The sequence below is a fragment of the Vombatus ursinus genome, unplaced genomic scaffold (assembly GCF_900497805.2).
Source record: "Vombatus ursinus unplaced genomic scaffold, bare-nosed wombat genome assembly UNPS02014735.1, whole genome shotgun sequence".
Lineage (NCBI taxonomy): Eukaryota > Metazoa > Chordata > Mammalia > Diprotodontia > Vombatidae > Vombatus > Vombatus ursinus.
The window spans coordinates 1,436,263-1,454,254 of record NW_020954513.1 but is presented as its reverse complement, the minus strand read 5'-3'; the positions used below and the strand labels follow the sequence as shown (position 1 = coordinate 1,454,254).

The 17,992-nt window shown below is 41.8% G+C and overlaps 1 protein-coding gene across 1 annotated transcript in view; it reads left to right on the top strand.

The window, feature by feature from the left end:
• Positions 1-17,992, top strand: part of IL1RAPL2 (interleukin 1 receptor accessory protein like 2) — a 444,607-nt gene that overhangs the window by 28,432 nt on the left and 398,183 nt on the right. The window contains exon 2 of the mRNA XM_027861417.1: positions 3,178-3,364. Coding sequence (XP_027717218.1) covers positions 3,178-3,364 — 187 coding nt within the window. The remainder of the gene's footprint in view (positions 1-3,177; positions 3,365-17,992) is intronic.

Sequence of the window (17,992 nt, the reverse complement as noted above, 5' to 3'; positions counted from 1 at the left end):
AGGGAGCTGAAAAACAGGGATGAAAGAGGTATGCCCACTTAGGGATATGGTAGCAAAGTGAAGGAAGAGTCAGAAACAATGCATCGGTTTCTTAATGAAAATGCAGGTTCCAGGAGGAACTTGCCAATGGGAGAAGGGGGGTCTAGGGCTGAAGGAATGTTCTAGGGTAAGAAGGCCTCATTGTCAATAAGTGGTCATCTAGCCTCTGCTGACAGACCTCCCATGAAGGTCAACCTCTGCCTCTTGGCACAACTTATTTCACTTTGGGGCAGCTCCCGTTGTTAGGAACTTTTAAATTAAATCAAATCAAAATTTGCCTTTTGGCAACTTTTACCCATTCTTGCTAGCTCTGCCCTCTGGGGTCAAACAGTACAAGATAATTGCTTCTTCTGCAACTATCATCTCCACTCACCCCACCTCCCAACCCAATTCTTTTTTTTTTCCAGGTTAAAAATTTCCATTTCTTTCCCCCAGTTGTCAAATAGTATTGTGAGAGATGGTCTCTCAGAAGTGAAGCCTCCTCAAAGGGTTAATAGTTTTTGTTAATAGTTCTCACAAAGGGCAGCAATTAGGAGATCACTGGTCATTTGGAGAGAGAGAAGGTCAGAAGCCAGATAGTAAGAGACTGGGAGGAGAGAAATTGGAGGCACCTGTTGTAGATGGCCTTCTAATTGTATTGTTGAAACACACTCCTTGTCAAAACCCCCTCAGACCCTGTTTTTGAGCATGTAGCAGAGGGAGTAGAATGGCCCTCCACCCCTCCCCCCAACCTACACTGCAAGACTTCCCACCTTTTCTTGTCTCCCAGAAAACTTGGGTAACTCTGTTGCCCGGGAAGATTCCCGTGAACAGATTGTGCCCCCTGAAGCCCAGCCAATGGGAGAAGGGGAAGGGGGTTAAGGAGGAGGAACTCACGTTAGGGTATAAATAAGCCTTGCTTTCTGTAACCAACTTGTACTTATACGAGTCCTCCCTGGCCAGTGCCATTAGCGCGACCAGGGCGGTACCCTTTCTCATGAGAAAGCAATAAACTCCTGTCTGCTTTCAAGGTAACTAAGTCTTTGTTTTGAATTTGAGTAGTGGTCTCTGTCCCACACAGTATGAACTTAGAGCCTGTCACCATCCTGCTGGCGTCCTCTAGACACTCTCTAGCTTCTGGATGTCCTCCTTGCAATTTGGCACCCAGAAATAAGCCCAGTACTCTCCACATGTGGCCCAACCATACAAGAACGTGGTGTCTTGCCTGACTGACTTCTACTTGCTTTGGTTTGGTCCCGTTCCTACTTAAATGACACTATTCTTCCTTGTCCTTTTCCCAGGGCAGACACTGAATTGATAGTTACTTTAAGCAAGTGACCATCCTGTAGAACCCCCTTCTCCCCACGAGGACCATTGGTCATCAGTTTTCCTTTCCTTAGAATTAAGGTTTTTCTCTAAAACACTTAGGGTTAGATTAAAGCAGGCAGGCCCCTTCAAATGGATGGATGAAAGTTGAGTGGTATATTATCCAAGTCTATAAAGTCCATGAAGAGAATGGAGGTGAACATAATTTGTTGTCTTCTATTGCCATCTTCCTGGCCATGTGTCTGCCTTGTGTTTTTTTTTATCAGTTTGTACTTTTCTCTCTATTTCTAATACTTTGGTGTAATTTTCTTATACTATTTCCTGCTATTCAATTTTTTTTTAATTCCTTCATGTTATAAAAAACTCATTGGCCAGTTCTTTTTCTTGTGTTCTCCCAGTTTTTTTTTTTTTCGAGGGGGGTGGGATTTTTCTCCTACTTTCCTGTTTTCAAGTTCTAAATCTACTGTTTACTTTTTTTCAGAGACTCTCATTGTTTGTTTTAGATTTTCTACTCCTTTCTTGTCTTTTTAATATTTTTTCTTTGATAGCTTTAATTTCTCTCCTAATTTCCTTATATTTTTAATGATTTTATTGCTCTTTTGTACCATTCTAGAGGTTCTGAAGGTTTTTGCAATTTTTGTATGCTTATTATTTATATATTTATGTATAATTGCAGTAAATCTCTTTGTGGCTATAGTAATTTCTCTTTCATTAGGGTTTTTTTCTAGTTGCCTTCTTTCATTCCATGATGTTTATTCATTATATTTTGTCCTTGCCTGGATCGTTTACTCACTTAAAAAATAAATTTCCTTTTTTTCCCCCTCAAATAAATGTCCTACTTCTTCAATTTAGAACTTCCTTTCTGTAATGCAAATCATCTTAACTGTCCTCTACCACATACCTACCCAACCAGTGTGCCACATATATAATAATTGAAATATCAACAGGAGAATGATATTCTATCACCTACTTACTGTTTGTTACTGTCACTTTATTCTCATTGGCATATTTCTTGCCTTTCTGAGATAATGGAGTAGGCTGGTCTTAGACCTGATCTTTCCCTCAGCCTCTTTCCAATAGGGTTGGATCAAGTCCTCTCCCATCCAATAATAGCTAATAATAATAGCTAACATTTATGTAGCACTTACAATGTACCAGGCACTGTGCTAAGCACTTTACAAATATTATCTCATTTGATCCTCATAACAACTGTGGAAGGGAGATGATAGTATCCTCATCTTACAGATGAGGAAGCTGAGGCAGATTGAAGTTAAGTGACTTGCTCAGAGTCACACAGCTAGTAAGTGTCTGAGGCTGGATTTGACCTTGGATCTTCCTGACTCTAGGCCACCTCTCTGCTACCTCGTTTCCACCAAAGGGGGGGCCATCTAAGGTCCCCTGATCTTTTCTACCCAGATTATTGGAACTGGGCAAGTCACCAGAGCCACTATACAGTGTTGGCAAGGCAGGAGAGAGGGGGGGAGTCTGGTATCCTGGCAGCCTTGCTTCCCCTGGGCCTGGGGCAGGGTAAGCTAGACCAGCCATCTGACCTCTTGTGTTTTGGGTAAGAATTTACTTATAGGAAGTTGTTTCTTCTTCTTTCTATTGTTACTGTTTTGATTATTTTCTTTGGTGTATCACCTATTGTTTGATTGTAGGTGAGAGGAGTGGGGAGACTCAGCTTTACATACCATCTCTTGTTTAGCCACCTTGGGAGAAGTCCCTCCTAGGTCAAATCTTAAATGGGGAAGTCAATACTTTCGAATGAGAAATCAGAGAAATGAAGGTGTAAGCATCCAGTAAAGCCAATTTTTCATTTCTCTCTTCTTCCAGAAACTCAACCTATTGCATGAAGGTGTCTATGTCCTTGACAGTGGCAGAAAATGAATCTGGACTGTGCTACAATAGCAAAATCCGCTATTCGGAAAAATCGGAAGTCACAAAAAGAAAGGAGATTGTCTGCCCAGACATGGACGATTATAAAACTCCAGAGCATGAGCCGGAAGTTGTGTGGTACAAGGTAATTCAGTAGGGCCAGAGCTTTTTGGGGGGGCAGGCTCAGAGGGGAAGGGGAAGATTTGTAGTTGTTGTTATTGTTAATGTTATTTTAAAATTTTGCATGCTTCTAGCAGCCAATGTTGACTGTCCATCCCTTTGATGGGTACCAAAGACCCCCTTTCCTACCTATTCTAGTTAAATAATGATAACGGTAATAATCATAAAAATAACCACTTTATATGGTTTGCACATAAAATCATAACAATAACCACTATATATGGTTTGCAAAATACTTTATAGTTAATAGCTAATAATAGCTAATAGCTAACATTTCTATCGGAGAAGGAAATGGCAAACCATTCCAGTATCTTTACCAAGAAAACACCAAATTGGAGTCATGAAGTCAGACATGACTGAAACACCTGAACTACCACAACATTTATATAGCTCTTAATATGTGTCAAGGACTGTGCTAAGTGCTTTACAATTATTATTTCATTTGTTCCTCAAAACAGCCCTGGAAGGTAGGTGCTATTATTATTCCCATTTCACAGATAAGGAAATTAATGCAAATAGAGGTTAAGTGACTTGTCCAGGGCCATACAGCAAGTAAGTGCCTGAAGCTAGACTTGATCTCCAGTCTTCCTTACTCCAGGCCTGGTGCTCTATCCACTATCCCTGCTAGTTGCTCCATATATTATATTTTTCTTGTTCAGTCTTTTCAGTCATGTCTGATTCTCCATGACCCCATTTGGGGTTTTCCTGCCAAAGAAACTGGAGTGGTTTGCCATTTCCTTCTCCAGCTCATTTTACAGATGAGGAAACTGAGGGAAACAGGGTGAAGTGACTTGCTCAGGGTCACACAGCTAGTAAATGTTGGAGGCTAGCTTTGAACCCAGGAAGATAAGTCTTCTTGATTCCAAGCCCATTGCTCTATCCACTGTACCACCCAACTGCCTCATATATTATATATATAATATATATATATATAATATATATATAACCTATGTATGTGTGTGTATATATACATATACACACATATATACAGATACATGTACATACATACATCATATATACATATATATATATATATATATATATATATATATATGTAAAAATATTTGATTCTTACAACAATCCTATGAGCTAGGTGCTGTTATTATCCCCATTTTACAAAAGAGGAAACTAAGGGTAAGGGAGATTACTCAGGGTCAGGTAAGTGTCTGGGACAGGATTTGAACTCAAGGTCCTCCTGACTTCAAGTCCAATATTCTATCCACCCGACTACCTACCAATAGACAATTCCCAAACTTGGCAGAAGGAACGGGCAGGAGGGCTCTGCTTTCAACAAGACACAAAAGCAAAAAACCCGTGTGGGCTCAGGTACAATACCAGTATTCACACTGCTGAGGCCCACTTGGGGATTCTTTGTAGACTGCTCTCTGTAAGAACCACTACCCAAAAGCCTGGAGAGATCCAGGAATCTAAACAATGGAGGCTGTAAGTCATCTTTCCTTCCCTGCTGGGATAGCTAACAAGCAAGACCTAACCTATGCACCTGGTTTGAGGTGACTTTGGAGTTTCATTTGCAGGGGATGTGAGCAATGGCAAAATCAAAGACATCTTAATCCAGGTGGCATAAAGCTATTTGCACAGGGCCCTGGAGACTCTAACTTCCTTTGGAGGTCAGGCTTCTGATTTCCAAAGTTGGCATGGCCACACCCCTGTCCGGTACCAGGCACCCTGGGGACACTTGGAGTCATTGATGGATGAGTTCCTTGAGGCATGTACAGAGGCATGACATGGGACACCCACGTGAATCATTGTTTAAACTTGGAAGAAGCAAAATGGCTATCTTGCAAGCTCCCAAGACAGAGAGCACATGCACCATGGAGAGAAACCACCATCCATTGCCATTTAATCCAACATTATGTCTGAAGTGCCTGTAAGCGGAAAGTGCTGCCAACTAAGGGGGGGATCAGGAAAGGCATTGTGTAGGAGGTGGCCCCTGAGCTTATCCTTGAAAGAATCTAAGAATTCCAAGCCAAAGAGAGGTGAGGAGGTATTCCCTGCATTCTAAGCAGGGGAAACAGCCTGTGCAAATGCATGGAGGTGGGAAATGGAATCCTGAGTCCGAAAGACAGCTGGTGGTCTTTTGGCTAGAATAGAGCTCACAAGGGGCAGCTAGATTGTAGTGGATAGAGCACTTGAGCCTGGAGTCAGAATGACCTGAGTTCAAATCTGGTTTCAGATACTTACTAACTGTGTGACCCTCGGCAAGTCACTTAACCCTGTTTACCTCAGTTTCTTCATCCATAAAATGATCTGGAGAGGAAATGGCAAACCACTCCAGTATCTTTGCCAAGGAAACCTCAAATGGGGTCATGAAGAGTCAGACATGACTGAAATGATTCGACAACCACAACAAAAGTGAAGTAGCAGAATTCACAAAGTTCAGTAGTATGAATTGAAGTTGGAAAGGAAGGTTAGAAACAGATCTTGGAGGACCTTCAAAGTCAGCCTGAGAAGTTCTTTTTCACTAGAGGAAATTGAAAGTCACTGGGGGCTTTTGAGCAAGGCTGTGACATGGTCAGACCTATGCTTTAGGAAGATTATTTTCACAGTTGTGCAGCTGATGAATTAAAGAGATTAGAAACTAGAAGCAGGGAGACCAATTAGGAAGTGATTACAGTAATCCAATTAACAGGCTATTAGGGTCTGAACTAGAGTGCTGGTTACATAAAAGGAGGAAAGGAGAGAGATGTTAGGGAGGCAGAATTGATGGGAATTTGTAACCGATTAAATATGAGGAGAGCCATGTCAAGCAGGGACAATGCTGGTCCCCCCCCCAACAGAAAGAGGAAAGTCCGGAAGAGAGGGGTCTTTTAGAGGGGAAACTTCTGAGTGGTTTTGGACAAGGTGAATTTTTGAAATGCCTAAGGGACAGCCAGGTCTGGAATTCGGGAGAGAAAATGGGGCTGGCTGTATAGATTTATGAGTTGTCTATATAGAGATAATTGACCCCAGGGGAGCTGATAAAATCATCAAAAGAGAAAAGAAGAGGGCCCAGGATGTGGTCTTAGAGCAGAGGTGTCAAACACATATGTGGCCTGCCACACTCCCCAGTAGGCCAGAACCCTATTAAATCGTAATTGGGAATTATTTAACAAAATAAATAAAAATACAATAAAATAAAGAGAACATTACATTTTCAAAGTCAGTCACTTTGTGGTACACAGGCATCCTGGTATATGGATTTGTGGCCCCCATTTCTATTTGAGTTTGATACCATTGACTTAGAGGATACCTGCAATTGTGGGATGGGGTGATTGACTTGTAAGTGATACCAGATACCATCTAGTCAAACCTCTTTATTTTTACAAGGGAGGACACTGAGGCTCAGGAAGGAGATAAAACCTACACCTGATCACAATAGATTCTTAAAACTATAGCTGGAAGAGGCCAAGGAGACTGTGGTCTTTAAATGTTAAATGACTTGCTGAAAGTCATATAGTAATTAACATGGGTTAGTCTTCCTAAGTTAGTAAACTGACTTAGTCAAACCCAAGACCAAGAATATCTATTCTTCTTTCCAGTGTGTGTCACTCATCCATTTGGCCGTGGGGGCCGTCTTCCAGTCATCCTGATCTGTATCTTGCCACTGGACCCAGATGGCTTCGGAGGAGAAAGTGAGGCTGGTGACTTTGCACCACCCTCGGTCACTTAAACAATTCACTTGAGAGTCATGGCATCGGCTTCCTGACGTCATGGTTCTCTTGGAGAACAAAGAGCAAACAACGATACCTCCATTTATTGGTGCTTAATAAATGCTTCTTGATCGAAATGACTGATTGATATTAGGAATGAACATCCCTACTCCTTACTGGTCCAGCTTTCTATCCAAGGCACTGTTGGAGGACTATTCAAATCACCTGAGGCTGTCACCCATCTCCTCTTGTTCCAGGCTCCTCACCAGGCAAGGACTATGGTTTCAGTGCCTCACTGGTGCCGTGGAGCCTGCCCATCACTAAAGTGGGTGGGATGGGCAGCAATCTGAGCCATCTGTCCAAGGCCATAGACAAGGACACATTGGGTTTGACTGGTTTTCTCGGTGGCTGCTTAGAGGCTACTGTGAATGAGGTCTACTGTTGTGAGTGCAGGTGTCAGTGATATGATAGGAAGCCTTCCTAGCCTAGTTAAGCCTGCTGACTGCTGCTGACTGCTGATTATTCACACAGACAACAAATAATGCTAGCAGAAGGGTTACTCCAAGACTTGCTGAGGATTAGGAAGACTTGAGCAAGGAACCTGAGACCCTCTAGGCAAAGGTAGTATTTTCATCTCTGCTGCCAATCCAAGGAAAGGGATTCAAAAGAGAGAGTAAGATTTCATAAGTGAAAAATCTAGTTAAGATGATGGTATCTGAAAAAAGGATTTGGATTTCTGGACCTCAGCTTAAAATACAGGAATAATATACTGTTGGCTATGAATAAATTATACCTCCTAAGAGAATGTATTTGCCATGTATCTTGCAAATCCAATCAAAAAGGCTTTGATTTGAAAAGGAAAGGAAATATAGAAAACCGCTTATGTGTATCCACCAACCTAGATACCATGGAAAACACTACGTTGAAGAATAGTTGAGACACCCAGAACTTCTTAGTAGACAAGATTCAAGCATGAAGCCAGTTATAAAATCTATAGTCACAGATGTTTATACAGTGGTGCATAAAGTATGAGTAACAGGCAAGTATGAGTAACTAGAGATCCTGACATAAGAGGTCAAAATTGACTTCTTAGGTGTCATGGAGGCTTGATGTGATGGGACCCGGGATTCTGACTTTGGAATGGAATACATTATTCAAAGGGATTGGGGTGGGGTGGTACAGCAGCAGTATATGTATATGTGTAGGGGCGGGAAGGGTTAGGTGTTGTTATTATCCCCATTTTATTGGTAAGAACTTGAGGCTGAGAAAAGTGACTTGTGTAGGATCACACAGCTAAAAAGTATCTGTGGCAGGATTCAAACTCAGGTCCTGCTGAATCCAAGTCCAGAACTCTACCCATTCTGCTGGATAGCTGCCTCTGTCTTTCCAAATAATAGAAAATGAAAGATACCACAGGATTAGAGGAGGGCAAATATCCCAATTTTCATTTTTAAAAATGGAATAGCAATGAGGCTTCAAACTGCACACTAGCGAACTTGACTTCAATTTCTAGTACAACTCTAAAATGTATGATTAACGGAGTGGTTAGGGAATATTTAGAATGGGAAGTAGTGATTGCAAAGAACCATTCAGTCAATCAGCATTCTTAAGCGCCAGGCACCATGCCAAGCTCTCAAGATACAAAGAAGGGTAAAAGACAGTCCTTGCCCTCAAGGGGTTCACAGTCTAATGGGGCAGTTAACATGAAAACAGCTATTTACAAACCAAATATATACTGGATAAATTGGAGATAATCTCAGAGGGAAGGCTCTAAGATTAAGGCTGATTGGGAAAGGCTTCTTCATAGAAAATGAAACGTTAGCCGAGACTCAAGGGAAGCCAGGAAACCCAGTAGGCAGAGATGAGGAGGGAGGGAGTTCCAGGAATTAGGGACAGTGAGTGAAAATGCTTGGAATCCAAACATGGAGTATCATGTTCAAGGAACAACAGAGAGGCCAGTGTCACTGGAACATAGGGTAGGTGGGAATTAGTAAGGTATAAGAAGACTGGAAAGCTAGGAAGGGATCAGGTTGGGGACAGTTTTAAAAGCCAAAGAATTTTATATTTGATGCTGGAAGCAGGAAGGTCAAGTATGTGAAGGGCTGTCATGTGGAAGAGTGATTTCTCCACTTGTTCTTTTTGGCTCCAGAAGGCAGGCCTAGGAGCCGTGGGTCCAGTGGCTGATGGAAAGGAAAACTTCCTAACAATTAAGACTATCTCAAAACGTAATGGGCCTCCCATGGGTGTGGCAGTCAGATACTTTAGGCTTTCATTGGAATGAATCAAGGTTCATGTTTCAGTAGTCCAGTAAATGCCAAAAGGGCTAGACTTAATTATATGGATAGTTCTTTAGGTTGGAAGATTTGCCAGCCTAAATAATCATTGTGTGTATGCATAGGATTATGGCAGTTACATCTAGAAATCGCTTGGTTATTTTGCCTAAAACTTACAGCAGTTCAATGATTTGCCTAAGGTCAAGAGAGTTAGTAGTAGAGCTGGGTTTCAAACCCGTCCTTTGAGTCCTCAGTGCAGTGGGTAATAACCACTGTACCACCTCCCACCTCTGGGCCAGAATGGATTCTTTCATGGAAAATTGGTTCTGTTCTTGAATAACTAACTTCTTGTGTCCCAAAGGGGCTCAAATGAATTGGAGTGAAAAAATGGTAGGAACGGTTATGAGAAATGGCCCTTACTTGACTCCTTTGTGTCTTTGTGGTTGTCTATTCACAGAGAAAGCTGTTAGCCTTGCACTTAGCAAGAAATGAAGGATGGCAGTGACTTTGTTGAAGTATAGAATACTAGAAGTCAAGAAGGACATTTGAGACCATCTCCTCCAAACCCTTGAAGCATTTTCCATGGGTAGAAAATTGTGGGACACCGAAGTGAAGGGACCCATCCAAGGTCACCCAGCCGGTTCCTAGTAAGGCTAAGTCTAGGGAGGCTTGACTCTCTGTCCTAACTTCTTTTATCTACATCATGCTCCAGTGAGTGGTGGTCTGCCTACGCTGATGCTCGTGGATCAAGCCAACGTCTGGAGCACAGTAAAGCCAGTCCATGACCTCACATACCTTCTCTTGATACTTGGGCGTGCTTTTGTCTTTGTATTCCCATTGCTTAGCATGGTACCTCACACATAGTGGGTACTTAATAAATGCTTGCTAATTGGGCTGGGTTGGCAAGCTTATCAAGAATGGAGTTACTCCCACCAGTGACATTTCTGCTTATTAAGTTCAATTTCTTTCCCTGATTCCCCCACACACACTCCTCTCTGTGCCTGCCATCATATAACCGATGTTCCTTGGTGAGAAATCAGCTCCTCTTGAATTCTCATCAGCCTTCTCTGCCTTAAACACTGACTCATGGGTTCATAGATAAGAGAATCCTAGGTCTAGTGCAGGAAGGGACTTCAGAGTCTATTAAGTACAATATCCTTATTTTACAGAGGAGGAAACTGAGGCCCCAAGAGACTTGCCCAAAGTCGTGCATGTGCTCAGAGATCTTGACAGAAATTCAGAAGCCATATACATCAATCACCTCATTTTACAGAAGAGGAAACTGAGGCCTAGGGTTCTCCACTGCAAGGTAGCATCTAGTCTGCAATTCCTTGTCTTAGAGAATTGACTTGAGCATTGAGGGGTTAAGTGACTTGTCACTTAGCCAATAATAGATCAGAGGCAGAACATGAACCCAGGGCTTTCTTACTCTGAAGCCCGTTCTCTAGCCATTCCTCAGGGAGCCGCTAGGTGGCGCTGCAGTGGGTAGAGCACTGGGCTGGAAATCAGACTCATCTTCCTAAGTTCAAATCTGGCCTCAGACATTTACTAGCTAGCTGTGTGACCTTGGGCAAGTCACTTTATTCTTTTTGCCTCAGTTTCCTCATCTGTAAAATGAACTGGAGTAGGAAATGGCAAACCACTTTAGTATCTTTGACAGGAAAACCCCAAATGGGGTCACAAAGAGTTGAAAACGACTGAACAGTAACAACCGCTGAATCCATTTCTCCATGCTGCCCATTACAGATAGTCATCATCAGAGCCAAGAATTGAACCCAGATCCTCTGATTCCAGAGTCAGTACTCTCTCCTCCTTTCCATGCTGTCTCTCTGAGGAAGAGTATTCCTAGGCTAGCCCATCACACAGAATTAGCCTAGTCCCTTCTCAGACAGTTCTTTCCCAAGGGGTTCAAGTTCCCAGAGGGCATATGGAAGGCCAGCAAAGCATTTAACCCTTTGGAGGGAGATGACAGAGATAGATCAGCTTTTCCTCCATCGATAGGAGCCACCATTCCTTGGTATTAGAAAAGGAAAGCATTCCAGGATGACAAGTAAAATAACTGTGCATTAGGCAGAAGTGAGGAAGGCTTCAGAGGAAATGCAAGGATAAATGCAAATTCAGGCAGATCGGCCTGCTCTCCTGTTAGCCAGGGAGCTATTGGCAAAGTGTCGGGGCCATCTGACTCTGGTAAAGAAGTCATCTGGTATCCAAGGCACAGTTCAGAAATCCCCCCACCCCACCATCACCCCACCATATGTTGCCAATGAGTATGCTCCTCTCTCCCTTGTCTCAATATGCTTTTTATCAATTAATTTCTGTATTTGGTGGCTCACAGTCAGCTCTATCCAGGAGTACACCATTCCATTTGGAAAAAGGAGTCGTGGTGGATATGGCCAGACTCATAAACTCAATAGAGGGAGGAAAGTCATTTAAGTGAAAGCTAATATTCCAGGTAAGCTTGATATTTGCACGGACAACATTCTGGTTTTACTCCTCTTCATTTTGACTTTTTAAAAAGGAAAATGTGGTTTGGTGAGAGCTTATGGCATCCCAGGCTACGCAAAGTGGAAATGTTCTCACGGCAAAGCATGGATACTATTTTAGACTTAAGAATTTGGAGTCAGCAATTTTGAGAGGCATTGTAGTAGAGTACATCTGACAAAAACAATGGACGTGAAGGTAAACCACCCAGGCTGTTTGAATTTCAGCTCTGTCAATTACTACCTCTGGGAGCTTGGGCAAGTCTCTTCATCTCTCTGAGCCTGTTTCCTCATCTGAAAAATGGGTACATCAGTTTGTATCCTATTTACTTCTCAGAGTGGTCACTAGGAAAAATTGAGCAACCGTAGTTGTTACCCAAAAATGGAAACCGAACCTCATTTGGGGCCCCCTCTTAAGTTGCTTGAAGTTTTCCAGCCTTAGGTTTCATTTTCTTGGCAGTAAAATGAGCTGCGAAGCTTTGGTGTGGGCAGAATGGCAGTGAGGAACAGTGGAGTTAGTGGGCCTGAGCTCTGGGGCTCATTTAATCACTTAGTAGTTTCCCTACTCACTTCTTTCTCAGTCATAGCTTTCTCATCTCTAAGGGATAGTGATAGTACCCACCTGATAGAATTGAGGATTAAATGAGATAACATGTAATTTGCACTGCATATCTTAAAGCATTATATGATTATCCTATTTGTATTGTCTTTACTTATGGGTTTGCCTTAATCTCCATACTAGATTTTTAGATCCTTGATGATTATGCCTTATTCTTAACCACTTTATTTTATTAGTTTGCCCTTTTGTAAAATGGGGATAATAATAGTACTTTTGTTGTTGTTGTTCAGTGTCCAACCCTTCAGGACCCCGTGGACCATAACAAGGCAATCCTGTCCACTACTGTTTCCACTGAGGTTTTCTTGGCAAAGATACTGATGTGGTTTGCCATTTCCTCCTCCAGTGGATTTAGGCAAACAGAGATTAAGTGCCTTGCCCAGGGTTACACAACTAGTAAGTGTCTAAGGCTAGATTTGAACTCAGGTCTTCCTGACTCCAGGCCCAATGTTCCATCCACTGAACCACCTAGCTGCCTTACCTCACAGGATGGTCAGGAAGACTTTGCATATATTAATGCACTATGGAAATGTTAGCTATAATCATTCGTTACTTTTTTATATTTGTATTTCCTTCAATGCCCAGCACATGGTCCTGTATATAGTAGTTGCATCATAAATGTGGATGGTATTTACATTGGAATCAGTCTCAAGCACAGAGCCTGTTGCTAGAGAGTGTTTTCCTATGGATACAGTTAAGCCTCTGTCTGAAGATTTACTTATGTAGCCAGTTAGAAAAAAGGAGACATCTAACTTCCACCAACCGTCAGATCTGCTATACCCCCCAAACAGGACATCTTAGTATCATTGGTCATGATGGGACTGCTAAGCTGAACCCCTCACATCACAGTAAGACTTTCCTATAGAGAGAGATGTATTTACTGGGGTTCACCAGAACATAAATTATATGGGAATTCTGAACCCTTAATAATTGTAAGCCTTTTAAATGCCCAATTATTAATAGATGAGCACTTTTCCTCAGCTCATTGGAGCATGCCTAAGCCTGAGAACACATAGACTCCCAGGTTCCTAGCAGAGGCAAAAAGACAGAGAAAGAATATGAAAAGAGCCAGGCCTAGCCTCTGATTAGTTTCTCAACCCTAGGGAAAAGAGGGAGAAAGCAAAGATCAACAGAATCCTATGTTCCTGTACACAACTAGAATGGGTGGGGCAAAGGGAAGGAAGTCATACAGGGCATCCCTAAAGTCTTTGGGTAATTTCAAGCCCTAATCACTTAAGAAGTATAAATGCTACAAGCTTATAAAAACATCATTTGAAAGTTTAATTATTTAAATTTATATTTCATACTTCTTTAGTTTTATGAATATTGAATTTTTTTTAAGTTTAATTAGACAGGATACTTTGTCATTATTCATTGCATGTGTGACTGTTTCTGGATGAAAATTTCTCAGACTGGCAGGTCAGTAGAGGAGGGTCTCTTTGGCCCACCTTTGTTACTAGATCTACCTCCATTACACTTTTTCTTGTGGGATCATGTCAAAACTGTCATGTCCACATCAAAACCTTGTTCTTTAGTTTATCTTAAGGCTGGGATTACAAATACAATCTATTCAGTCACTGAACAACAGTTGAAAGTTTGCAAAAGGCTCAAAAATTAACTAGAGTAATATACAGTTATCCCTTCTGTTTCTCGACTTTCCCCACCATGGTTTATTGTGTGTTGGCATAAGAAATTAAATGGGAACTTTCGGGGAGTTTTGCAGGAGCCATAGATGACACATGAAGGCCAGCAGACAACACAGAAAAAGTTTAGAAACCCAGAAATACATAATACATATATATATATATATAGTATTTGTATAATATCAACATCTTATTTTTTAGTACCATATATATCCACAATTTCTTTTTTAAAGTTAAAATAAGTAAAAAGGTAAAGTTCGTGAGAAGAATGCAAAAGAAAAAAATCAGGCTTCCTCTGTGGTACGAAAGGAGGGCCAAAAAATTTGATGTGGATTTTCCAGATCATAGGGGCATTGTGCCGCTAACCCTGTGATATGGAAAGGATAACTGTATCATACAAGATGATGATCACATTAAATTTTAACAAGAAACATTTAAGTAATTAACTTTCCAAATGCTTTTGTAAGTTTGTAGCATTTATACTTTTGAAATTATTAAAGCTTAAAACATCTCTTCTAACACTGTCTCATGCTCATTTTCAGAAAGAAAAACATATCATTCAACATAAAAGATCAGTTTACCAAAGCAAATTTTTGGTCATGTGAGGAAAGGTTAAAGAACTTCGTGGTATTAATTTTGAAACAAAGAGACTCCATTTGGACTTTGTTAATTAATCTGTTTGGATCTGGAGGAATTAGTATGCTTAGGATTGAGAATAGGTGGTTTGTCTGGAAGGATTGAAAAAAGAGGAAGAGGGCATTGGCTACAGTCTATCACAAGGTGTCCTCAGCTACCCATTTTCCATGGTAATGTCATGGTTAACACCTGATACCTCCTCTTTGTTTCAATGGGGAGGGGACAGTAAGAGAAGCCATACTTCCCCTACTTATCTCCAGCTAGTGGAGATGGTTCTCAGATGGATTAGGGGCAGAGAGGGCAGTGTTTGATCAAGAATATGCCAGGCCCCCCAAGGAATCAGAGATGTTGTGTCCACTAAGTCATATGTATTAGATTGAGGATTTATAGAATTTCAAAGCTGGAAGGGACCTCACTCGCAATTTTGTCTGGTCCCTCCACGAAGTGCTTGACAAGTGGCCATCCATCCTTTGCCTGAAGAGCTCCAATGAGATGTAACTAGCTGCAACCTGAGGTAGCCTATTCTACTTTTGTAGGTTCTAATTGGTAGGAAGATTTTCCTTACATCAACCCTGAATCTACCTTGAAAAATAATTTATAGTAGTTGATGGCCATGATAAAATTATCGGGAATTAAACAATGGCAAAAGTTTGAAATAGTAAGAAATTTGATTAGGGAGCCCCTAATCCAAACAGAGTAGCCATTAAAGTTACTAGAAACATCATCTACATTCCTTAATGGCCCCCATTTTCTCACCTCCTACTCATTTCTTGAAGCCTTTGCAATCTGACTTCTAGCTCTACCACCCAACTCGAGCTGCTCTCTTGAAGGTTACCAGTCATTTCTTAATTTTGAGATCCAATGGCCTTTTCTTAGTGGTCATCATACCTGATCTCTCTGTGGTTTGGCACCGCTCCTCCTGGATATACTATATACTTTTCCTTCTACGATGCTGTTTTCAGCAATTTTTCTTCCTATCTGCCTTACTTGGGATTTCTCATTCTCCTATCATCATCATGGTAAAAAATATATATTGTAAAGCCTTTTAATGTTTAAAAATCATTCAACAATCACTTATTAAGCACTTATTGTGTGCTAGGCCCAGGGAAAACAAAAACAAAGGCTAAAACAATCCCCACTCCCAAGGAGTTTCTGTTCTAAAGAAGACAATCGGTACATGTGTGAGTATATGCAGAATAAATACAGTATCGATTGGAAGGGATGGCACTAGCTATGGGCTTAATTAGGAAAGATTTTATCTAGCAGGTGGCCCTTGAGCTAGTGTTGAAAGAAGAGAGGGACTCTCTGAGCTAGAAGTGAGAAGGCACAGAGATCAAGATGCCATGTATCAGGAACTTAGAAAAGTTATACCACAACGTGTACAATGTAGAAGTTGGTTGGGGCCAGCTTGTGAAAGATGTTAAAAGCTAAATAGAGGCATTTATATTCGACCAAAGAGGCAATAGGGAGCCACTGGAATTTATTGAGTAGGGGAGCGACACAGAATTAGCATCACACCATACCACCACCCCCCCATACTCAGACAAAAGAATACAGTTGAGGAAACAGATCAACACATTGGCCATGTTAGCATATGTGTCACCCCTTGTCTTTCTTATGCTGTGTTCCTCTCTTTCACTCCCCTCCACCCAAATAAAAATATTCCTGTGTCCTAAGTCCCAACACTATGAGGACCATAATCTCTGCAGGACTAAGCTGAAAAATTAATTCTACCTAAAGTATTGATGACTGATAATGTCTTATTTTGACAGAAACTGTTGATGTTTTAATCCTAAGTCCCTAATCATATGTGAACAATGAGCCCTCCACTTATGACCAGCCCAGGTCTGTAGAATCTAGTAGGTATAAACAGTGACCTCCAGAGACACAGATAATTAGCTGCTTAACAGTGGACTGGACCAATACTCAGTCTGGTTCCAACCTCTGTGAGTCATAGCTGTCCTAGAATATGAACAGGGGAAAGCATCCTCCTAGCAGTGAGGCTTGGTCTGTCCATTAGCATCCAGGTACTAAATTGGCTTCATGAAGAGTAGAAGAAGAGGGTGTGGTGGCCAGTCCTAGAAGAACTTCAGTGGGGAAGCATGGGAATGGGTATAACTGTGAACAGTGAGACAGTTTGGAACCCTGGAAGGACACCTGGACCAAAGCACAAATTCTAGCCGAGTGGAATCATTGCATAGTAGGGCAGAGGGTGGGGGGGTGTGGCACGCAGAGCTGCCAGGTGGACAGTATTCATGCCTGGGCTAGCACTCGCCAAAAAGGACAGCTTATACATGACAACTCACACCTTGGAGAGAGACAGTCTCTCAGGGAGAACTCTAGACTAGGAGGCCGATCACAGGGCTCCTGGGTTCTGCCATTAAATGGCTGTGTTGTCTTAGTCATTTGGCTGAAAACTGTACCTCAGTTTCCTCATTGATAAAATTGGGAGGATAATGTCAGCTCTACTTAGCTCATGAAGTTATTGGAAGGAATGAATTAAGATAATAGAGTATCTCCTGGCTTACAGTATAATACTAATAATCACGAGAAGCAGAATGACACAGAGGATTGAGAAGTGGCCTTGGAGCCAGAAAGACTTGAATTCAGGTCCCGCCTCTGATGCGTACTGGCCGTGACACTCCTCAGGTTCCTTCACCTTTTGGTGCTCCAGGGAAACATCTTGGTTCAGAAAAGGTGCCTGCCTGCATTGTTTTGGGGAAGGCAGTCAAGGTTAAGTGACTTGCTCAGGGTCAAACAGCTAGTAAGTGATTGAGGTCAGATTTGAACTCAGGTCCTCCTTCCTCCAGGGTATGTGCTGTATCCACTGCACCACCTAGCTGCCCCCTGCCTGCATTGTTAAGGGGAGTTTCCTCATCTGAATTTCCCTACATCAGTGAAATCACAGGTCAGAACCTATCCATATTAATAATCATAGAATTTTTGAGCAGGAAGAAAACTCAGATGTAATCGAGTCCAACCTTCTGCATTACCCCCAACAAATAGTAAGCCAGTCTCTTCACAAAGAGTTCTAGTGGCAAGGAGCTCACTATTTATTGTAAGAGACAAGTGATTCCCTTGTTGGACAACTCTGCCTCCCTCTAACTCCCAATCAATGCTACTAGCTTTGCTACTGGTTTTGCTCAACCAGTACGAGTCTGATCCCTATTTTTTTTTTAACAGAGCAGCTCTTCAGATATATGATAACAATGATCAGATTTCCCAATTCCCTGTCTTCCCCTTATAGACACACACACACACACACACACACACACACACACACACACACACACAC